This window comes from Nicotiana tomentosiformis, chromosome 3, assembly GCF_000390325.3.
Source record: "Nicotiana tomentosiformis chromosome 3, ASM39032v3, whole genome shotgun sequence".
Classification (NCBI taxonomy): domain Eukaryota; kingdom Viridiplantae; phylum Streptophyta; class Magnoliopsida; order Solanales; family Solanaceae; genus Nicotiana; species Nicotiana tomentosiformis.
In genome coordinates this window covers 38,410,082-38,420,925 of record NC_090814.1, presented here as the reverse complement: position 1 = coordinate 38,420,925, position 10,844 = coordinate 38,410,082, and the positions used below count along the sequence as shown (strand labels likewise).

General features: G+C 41.6%; 1 protein-coding gene across 1 annotated transcript; it reads right to left on the bottom strand.

The window, feature by feature from the left end:
- Nucleotides 1-7,488: 7,488 nt before the first annotated feature.
- On the bottom strand, nucleotides 7,489-7,902 carry LOC138907647 (uncharacterized). Its single transcript, XM_070198251.1, has one exon. It carries the CDS (start codon nucleotides 7,900-7,902, stop codon nucleotides 7,489-7,491), a length of 414 nt encoding a protein of 137 aa, XP_070054352.1.
- Nucleotides 7,903-10,844: the final 2,942 nt, after the last annotated feature.

Below are 10,844 nucleotides of genomic sequence, written 5' to 3'. Positions count from 1 at the left end.
CCAGCTTCTCTAGTGTACGTGCAGTGGGAGTTTGGGCTCCTCCCCCAGCCTATGAAGTAGCTGGTGCAACCTAAGTCAAGCCTGAGTCGAGCTCTCAAACATACTCATAATGTGAGCCAGAGTCTCCTAATGTCCAGGTGTAGCAATGGGTCCCTCAGGTGCCTGAGCTTGTCCCACCTGCTCAACATGATCATTTACCCGCTTCTCCGCTGGAGCTACTAGTGGATCCACAACTGCTGCTCTAGCAGGACCTCTATTGTCACAACCCAAATATCATAAAGCTGTGACAACGCCTAACACTACTTGCTAGGCAAGCAAATATCAAACATACATAAATAAACTCAAATAAGAAATAGCTTGAAAAGCGGGATAAGATAGATAACTGTAGTATTATAGCGGTACAACTGAAGTATCATCCCAGAACCTGGTGTTAACGAGTACATGATCTCTATAGAATAAATATGTACAACTATCTGAATAACGATACAATACTATCTGAAGTACATAAACAATAATAACAAAAGTAAAGGAAGGGACTCCAAGGCCTGCGGACGGAAACAACAGTGCTGCCTTGAAATCTTCATCGGGAACCGGTACGACTCTCTAATACTCAGCTCTATAAGCAGCACCTGGATCTACACATAAAATGCAGAGTATAGTATGAGTACAACCAACCCATGTACTTAGTAAGTAGCAAACCTAACCCCCAATTGAAGATAGTGATGAGATTGGCAAGTCAGCTATTCACTTTCAATAGTCAACAATAACAGAAAGAGCATAATAATAATAATAATAATAATAATAATAATAATAATAATAATAATAATAATAATAATGGGAAAAACAACTCAAGAATAACAAGTTCAACTTATTCATATTAATAGGAAATAGGCATGCTTTCCAATCAAATTAGCTAAGTCATCAATCTCAAGATATAAAGTATCAATTCGGATGAGGAAGATATGTCTCTATGCTAGCATGACATGTATCAATACCGAAATCAATGAATTCATAGTTAAACCATAAAGGAAGCACAATCTCAGCACTATACGGGTACCTGGCATAAAGCCCCTCACTCAACATATACCAAGTGTCTGCACTCACAGGGCCTAAAGACCAGGGGTTATCACCTGACTCTGGAGAGGCAGATCCTAGACCAAGGGCTGATCGGATCAAAAGCCAATGATCATCATAACTCAGCCTAAATGGCCTAGTGTACGTGTCACCTCAATATCAATACAACTCAACCCAATAGGGGGCCTGGCATACGCATCACCTCAATATCAATATTATCACGACTATATGTCCGAGTTTAGTCATTAATTCGCTCAAATTACAATATGCCAATATTTCACAATATTATAAATCAATATGCCACACAATTTATACCATTGTACCACAAAACCACTCAAACCGTTAGTACTCAAGTATGGATACCAACAACAAGTGAGCTAAAAAGTAAGAAGTATATAGAAATGGTAAAATAATACGCGGATATAATATCATGAAAAGTATGACTACAATCAAGGCAAATAGCTGAACATAGCAAAATAGTCCTATCATGTCTCAAATGGATAAGCACATAGCCTAAACATGATTTTTAGCATGAATAACTGTCCAAGTAGTCCTACAAGTAAAGAAAACACGGTAACATGAAGGTATGTTACCAAAACAAGGATGTAATAGCCTAAAGTCTAGTCGGATCATGAATAACCACGGTGCATGCATATACGCTCGTCACCATGTACGCGCGTCACCCCCAACGCATAGCAAACATCATAGTCTACGGGTAAAATATCCTCAAGCAAAGCCTAGGCAAGATACTTACCTTAAAGCTCAAGAATCAATACTCCAAAAAGCCCTTCCCACGCAAATCGATCTCCAAACGGCTCGAATCTAGTAAAAAACAACTCAATAACATCAAACACAACTATTGAAATCGATTCTAAGTAATAAAACTCCAATCTTTATCTAATAGCAAAAAGTCAACCAAAAAAATTAACCTGAGCCCACCTCCCTAAACCCGAGAAAAGTCACAAATCCCGACTACCCATTTGAATAAGAGTCCACATATAGGAGGAGCGGAGAGTCAACTCCTTAGCACCACCTTGCTATATCCTGTCTTTAAGTAGAAGCAAATGGGATCATCATACTGACGGGTCTGGTGCATCATGTCCCTTGGACCTCTCCCATCCCTCGTACCAAAGGACGGCTATATCTCGGAGTCGAAAAGCTGCCAGCTCAACTGCCTCTTTCTCTGTGGCATTCATAACCCCAATGATCATGTGGAGCTGATCTATGAAATCCTGTGGGTCCTCTCTCTAATCTGTCCCCATGAACTCTAACGGAGTGAAGGCAATAAACTCTCGAACCCTTGAACTCCCAGACCCCTCAGAAGATCCAACACTAGCTGGTGCCCTAGCCTGTTGCTGGGTAGCTACCAACTGTGTCAACAAATGCACCGCACTCCTCAAGTCCTAATATGATGGAAGTAGAGGGGGAACTGGATGTGCGGTATCCATAGGAATCTCCTTAGGTGGTGGAGGAGCCAGTAATGGCTGAAAAGTGGTCTCGCCCTGAGCCTTAGACTGATCCCCATCTACTGGGGGTACCTTGCTGGTTCCCTCACCCGCTGATATATCTCTCATCTGACTAGTCATAGTCTTCCTAGTCATCGACATCTCTGTATGCAAACAACAATACATAAGTTTAACTCAAAATTCCTATATCTTAGTTCTACAACACGATAAATTTGAAAGAAGGGTAACCAACTCCTAAATGCCCTGTAGTTCCTTGCTTATATAATGCGGTGAACAACACATCTATAAACAAGAATCTACTAGACATGGTTTATGGATTCCCTAGGACAAACCTGCTCTAATACCAAGTTTGTCATGCCCCAAATCTGGTGAGGTGAGACCCACACCCGGTGTCTCACATGGCCGAGCGTACCAACCGGAGACTGAGGGACTCTGAACATACAATATGATACCTTGGTCGTAAGGCCATATTGCAGGACAATTTGTGAAACAAAATAAAAAAACTAAATGGAGACTACTCCAACTGAACATCAGTATAAAGCTAGGTCGGCAAGGCCATCACAACTACTACAATTGACAAACCAAAAATATATACATACAAGGCCTGTGAGGCCAACATACTACACTCACTGACAGGATATATCTACAAGCCTCTACTGATGGTTGTGTTGTGGTCGGAATTGGGCCCTGACCTACTCATGTAGTATATATATAAACATACACACGCACACATACACACACATATAATATGTAATCAAAACCCTAGACCAGGCAACTCCGAATGACGTGGAACTTATTGATCGTGCATAACTGGAATAACACCTATTGAGGAGGTCTACCCGTCTGTCTATCTGAATCTGCAGGCATGAAATACAGCATCCCCACAAAAGGGACATCAGTACGAAATAATGTACTGAGTATATAAGGCAATAGAATAAATGAAAGCTGAAACTGAACTAATAATATAATAACTGAAAGTAACTGGGATTCAAAGATGATATGGAGATATACTTACCTGCTTATACTGACTCAACACTCTCACTATAGTAAGTAAAATAGTTGTCCAGCCCTATAAGGCCCGGTACGTGTAACTGCTCGGCCGTAGTAGGCTCGCTCATAGGCGCTCGACCATACTAGGCTCAGTAACTCGGCCATTCTGGGATCACTCGTAGGAGCTCGGCCACAATAGGCTCGATATATAACTTACCATCTAATCTGAGGTTGCCCAATAGGGGCCTACCCACCGATTATAGCTCGGTGGTGGTGAAAATACTATAACACTGTATATATATAGACCCCTTGCTCTCTTGACTGAAAGAAAACAATACTTAACTGAATATAAGGTCCCGATAAGGGAGAATACTTTAACTTGTGAGACTAGGATAATGTACATAAGTTCAAGAATACGAACTTCTCATATGTCTTGTTATCAAACACATGTAGTTACGAGATCATGCAAAAATGAAGGGAAAGTTTAGACTTAACATACCTTATCACAATATGTCCAATAACCACGTTGAACTCATTTCGTCACATATTAAACTACAACAACGATAATAATACTATCATTATGTTACGAAAGGTACAACTATCGCACAACAAACGACAAGCTTATTTTAAATTAAAACGGGCAACATCTCCCCTATAATCTTTACTTCCTACAAATTCGAGATAACACCAAAAACACAAGAACACAATAACAACATATATACATCATTTTCCAACCTTATATCTGTCACAAGTGGTGGCAAAATAGTTAAAATAAAACAGTTAACCACACATTATCTACTAAAAAATGGGTTGGATAATGAACTTTTTTAAAACGGGTCAAATATGGATAAGAACCATATTATCCATTTAGTAAATGGATAACCAATGGATAGCTATTGGGTTTAACTTTTACATTTGTAAAATCTCAAATTGGGGGTTTCTTAAGTTTGGGAGACTAGGAGTTCTCCCAAATGTGATCATATTCATGAATCCATGGATAATATGGTTACCCATATTATCCGTGGGTTAACTCGTTTTTTATCAGTATTAAATATGAGTCGGGTCATATAATTTATTCATTTTTTCATTACCCGTTTTCAACTCGTCCCATATCCGACATGAACCGCCCGTTTTCCACCCCTATCCGTCACAAAATATCACAAAACAACCGAACACACCTTAATCACTTCACACATAAAATGACAACCATAGTAGTTTCAAAAAACCTCAAAAATGTTATGACGAACGACCAGCCCACCATTCCGCCATTGTGTGGTATTTCTCCACACCTTTTCTCCTCCAAACTCCATAAAACAGTAGCAAAATAGACAACCCAAAAACAACACAAAACAGCCCAAAAAAACAGTCCACTAGAAGCTGAATAACTCGAACTCACGGCTTCCAATCACCGTCCCGTGAGTTATTACAATTGTAGAATGAATTTCACTACTTTTCCAGCAAAATAAAAATAGATGAAAGAGGGCAGTATACTTACCTTATTTGTTGAAGATCTCAGTTGCTAACTTGGTTCTTCAACTCTTAGGTTTTCCTCCAACTAAAACTAGAAAAGAAGAGAAAATCATTTCGGGTTTTGTGTTGAATTTTTTGGGAGAAGTTTGCAGGGGTTTATTCTGATTTTTGGCTCTATAATGAGTGGAATATATGAAGTAAATCATACCTTAAAAGGTCTCTTTGGCCGACCCCAACTAGACCCTTTTTTGACATATTTGGTCCTTTCATTTAAGCAAGTAGGTGACACACCTACTTGTCACCTATGCAGTCCACGCAGTCTCGCAAAACCACAAATATATCTCTTCTCCGATGTTGTATTGACAAAAGGCTTAATGCGTTAGAAACTAGACTCGTAGATTATCAATTTGATGGGTTGATAACCCCATATCAATTTGATGGGTAGATCACCCCAAAACTTATAAACATAATATGTGATGACTTTCATCGACTTTTGTTCCACAACTCTCTTGACATCAAAACTTAACACACGACTATCATACGGCTAAAATAACTCATAATATAACCCTCTTATCATTTTAAGCGCCCTAATATCACCCCAAAGGTATAGGTTATAACACTCCAAACTTGTCGACTTTCTACGAAACTTATTTTCTTCAATTCGTTTAGCTTCTGAACCTTCCAACCCTATTGGTACTTATTGTTCATGATCTTAAATATTTGTAACCTCAAAGGTAACATGATTAACTTACTTTATATATATTTTCAAAGATTATCTCATTTTTTATCTTACATCAGTTTGCTTACGACGTACCTTTACGTACAAAAATATGGGGTGTAACAGAATCGAACATCAAAGCGCATGAATTTCAAAAGAAAACTCAAGAACCTCTAGAATTGCAGCAAAGCATCTGAATCCAATCAAACCAACTCCAAATGACACCAAATATTACAGACAAGATTCATATAGCAATACGGACCTATTCAAAGTCCCAATACCAAATTCTGAATCCGATAGCCAATAAGTCAACCTACGGTCAAACTTGGGAAAACTTCTAAATCTCAAATTGCCAACTTTTGGCAAAACAAGTGAAATTAACCTAAGGACATCCGAATTCTATTCCGGACATACGCCCAAGTCCAAAATTACAATATGAATCTATTGGATACATCAAAATATCGTTTCAGAGTTGTTTTCACCAAAGCAAACCGTGGGTCAACATTTTCAACTTAGTCTTCTAAACCAAGAACCAAAGGGTCCAAATCGACCCAAAACCCGCAAGTCATAAAAACATAAATACACATGTGTTAAGCATAAATAGGGAAAACACGGCTCGAACGTGCATAGAGACGTACCTGATATGACGAAAATGTAGGAATAACGACTCTACATGTCGTGTACGGTCTCCCAGATCGCCTCCTCTACCGGATGACCCTTCCATTGAACCTTTACTGAAGCCATTTTCTTTGACGTCAACCTCCGGACCTGTCTGTCCTAGATAGCCATCGGCTCCTCAACATAAGTAAATCTTGTTAAATTGGACTGAGCTAGAATATAATACGTAGGACGAATCACCATAATACTTTCGGAGCATGAAGTCATGGAACACTGGGTGAACTGCCGATAGGCTGGGTGGTAATGCAAGTCTATAGGCCACCTCACCAACTCTCTCAAGGATCTCAAACGGTCCAGTATACATAGGGCCCAACTTGCCCTTCTTCCTAAATCTTATCACACCCTTCATGGGTGAAACCTGAAGCAAAGCCCTCTCTCCCACCATGAATGCTACATCACGAGCCCTCCGATCAGCATAACTCTTCTATCTAGACTGTGCTATACAAAATCGATCCTGACTCTACTTGACTTTCTCCAATGCATCCCGGAAAAAATCAGTGCCCAACAACATAGCCTCTCTCGAATCAAACCAAACAACTAGAGAACAAGACAGCTTCCCATATAAGGCCACATACGGAGCCATTTGAATACTCGATTTGTGGCTGTTGTTGTAAGAAAACTCCGCAAGCCGTAGAACATGATTCCATGAACCCTTGAAATCCATAACACAGGCATGTAGTATATCCTCCAAGATCCTAATGGTGCGCTCGGACTGCCCATCTGTCTGGTGGTGAAATAATGTACTCAACTTAACGTGTATGCCTAACACACGTTGTACGACTCTCCAAAAATGCGATGTGATGTGCCTCGATCGAAGATAATGGACACTGGCAACAATCTCACGGATATAGATCTAAGCCAGTTGCTATGAAGAATAGGTAGTCACAACCAGAATGAAGTGTGCAGACTTGGTAAGCCTATCCACAATAACCCACACTGCGTCAAATATCTTCAAAGTCCATGGGAGCCCAACAACGAGATCCATGGTAATACGCTCCCACTTTCACTCCGGAATCTCAAGTCTATGAAGCAAGCCGCCTAACCTCTAATGCTCGTACTTCACCTGTGACAGTTCAAGCACCGAGCCACAAACTATACTATATCATTCTTCATTCTTCTCCACCAACAATGCTTCCTTAAATCCTGATACATCTTGGCAGCACCCAGATGAATGAAATACTGCAAACTGTGGGCCTCCTCAAGGATCAACTTACACAACCCATCTATATTGGGCACACATATCCGGCCCTGCATCTGCAACACCCCATCATCTCGAATAGAAACCTCCTTAGCATCGTCGTGCTGCATTGTATCCTTAAGGACAAGAAAATGGGGTTCGTCATACTGACGCGCTCTGATGCGCTCATATAAGGAATACCGAGAAACCATATAAGCAAGACCCCGACTAGGCTCTGAAACATCCAGTCTCTTAAATTGATTGGCCAAAGCCTGAACATACATGGCTAGTGGCCTCTCTACTACCGGTAAATATGCCAAACTACCCATATTCTCAGCCTTTCTACTTAGGCATCGACCACCATATTGGCCTTCTCGAGATGATATAGAATAGTGATATCACAGTCTTTCAGCAACTCTAACCATCTCCGTTGCCATAAAATAAGGTCCTTATGATTGAACAGATGCTGGGGACTCCGATAGTTGGTATAGACCTCACATGGAATACCGTACAGATAGTGCCTCTAAATCTTCAATGCATGAACAATAGCTACCAATTCTAAGTCGTGCACCGGGTAATTCTTCTCATGAACTATCAACCGCTGAGATGCATAGGCAATTACCCTACCGTCTTGCATCAACACCATGCCAAGCCCAATACGTGACACATCATAATACACAGTGTAAGACCCAGAACCCGAAGGTAACACCAACACTGGGGCAGTGGTAAATGCAATCTTGAGCTCCTAAAAGATCGCCTCACACTCGTCGGACCAACTGAACGGAGCACCCTTCTAGGTCGATCTAGTCAAAGGTGCAGCAATGAATGACAAACCTCTATGAAACAACGATAATATCCAGCCAAACCAAGGAAACTCCGAATCTCAGAAGCTGAAGACGGTCAAGGATAACTCTAAACTGCCACAATCGCATTCGGATCTACCTTAAACCTCTTACTAGACACCACATGAACCAATAATTCCACCGAATCAAACCAGAACTCACAATTGGAGAATTTTGCATATAACTTCTTCTCCCTCAAGGTTTGGAGCATGATCCTCAAATGCTTCTCATGATCCTCCCGGCAGCGAGAACACACAAAGATGACGTCAATAAACACAATGACAAAGGAATCAAGATATGGCTAGAATACACTGTTCATCAAGTGCATAAATGCTGCTGGGGCATTGGTCAGCCCAAATGACATCAGAAGAAACTTGTAGTGACCATACCATCTTTTGAAAGCAATCTTCGGGATGTCCTGATCCCGAATCTTCAGTTGATGATACATTGACCTCAAATCAATCTTGGAGAACACTCTGGAACCATGAAGCCGAAACAAACAAGTCATCAATGCATGGTAGTGGGTGCCTGTTGTTGACTGTAACTTTGTTCAGCTGCCTATAATCAATACACATCCGCATAGTACCATCCATCTTCTTCACAAACTGAATTAGAGCACCCCAAGGTGAAACACTCGTCCGGATTAAACTATTATCAAGAAATTCTTGAAGATGTTGGAATAGAAATGGGATGTGTGTCCGGCAGCAGGTCAATACCAAAATTGATATCCCTATCGGGAGTCATGCTCGGTATGTCTCCTGGGAACACATTTGGGAAATCTCTCCCGGAACTGACTCAATGATAGGAGTATCAGCACTGACATCCCTCGCAAAGGCTAGATATGCTTCACACCACTTCTGAACAATCCGATGTGCCTTTAAAAAGGACACAACCCTGGTAGGAATATAATCCAATGTACCCCTCCACTCCAACAATGGCAAACCTACCATAGCCAATGCCATAGTCTTGGCGTGACAATCGAGAATAGCGTGATAGGGTAACAACCAATCCATGCCCAAGGTCACATTAAAGTCCACCATACTGTGTAACAATCGATCAACTATGGTCTCATAACCATCAATAATGACTAGACACGACCGATAAATGCAATCCACAACAATAGAATATCCCACGGGCATGGACTCATATACAGGAGCACTCAAAGAATCACGAGATATATCTAAATACGGAGCAAAGTAAGATGATACATATGAATAAGTGGAACATGGATCAAATAAGACTGATGCATCCTCATGACAGACTAGAACAATACATGTGATGACAAAATCTGATGCAACCTCCTCCGTCCTACCAGGAAAAGCATATAAACGAGCCAGGCCTCCCCATATATGGCGACCTCTACCCGCCTGGCCTCCATCCCTAGCTGGTGGTATAGGTGGAGCGGCAACTGGAGCAGCAACCACGGCCTGTGAACCTTGTGGAACCTGTGGAATCCATGGAGCCTATGTAGTCTATGGAGGTGCACACCTCCTAATTCTGCGGTAATCCCTCACCATATGTATGGTATCCCCACACTCAAAACAAGCTCTCGGTGGGCATGACTGCTGAAGCTGACTATGGCCTGGTCGGCTGGACTAATCGCTAAAGGCACCCTATGCAATAGGTGCACTAGAAAAATGGCTGTGCATAATGGGCAACTTGAGATCTTGAAATAGATGGAGCACCACTAGTAGCTGGAAGTGATGAATGAACTGGCCATATCACATATCCTATGCCATGATGGACTCAAATTGCGGCGTGGCCACCACTAAATCCTCTAGTACCTCGAGGCCTTTTGGCCTCCCTGTCCTCTCTCTCTCGGCCCTGCATACCCTCAAACCTCCGAGCGATCTATACCATCTTTTGAAATGGAATATCCGTCTCCAACTCTCGAGCCCTGCTGAATCTAAGACAATAATTGAGTCCCTCGATGAATCTGCGAACTCGCTCTCTGACTTTGGAAACCAAGGCAGGTGCATGTCAGGACAACTTACTAAATCTGATAGCATACTCTGACACCGACATAGTCCCCTGACGCAACTGCTCAAACTCAATGCGCCATTCATCCCGAAGGGTCTGGGGAACATACTCTCTCAAAAATAACTCTGAAAACTAAGCCCAAGTGAGTGGGGCTACATCAGCTGGCCTACCCTCCTCGCAAGCCAGCCACCACCTATACGCTGCTCCTAACAGCTGAAATATAGTAAAAGAAACTCCGTTCACCTCCACAATACCCATAATACGGAGAATATAGTGGCACTTCTCTAGAAAGCCATGCGCATCCTCAGTAGATGTGCCTGTCACAACCCAAAACCGAGGAGCGCGACCGGCGCTCAACCGAGTGAACCCGACCGAGCAAGCCTGTTAGATTTCATTCTACCCAAACTCATCCATGAATAGAGATAATACATATTATCATTTATTAGACG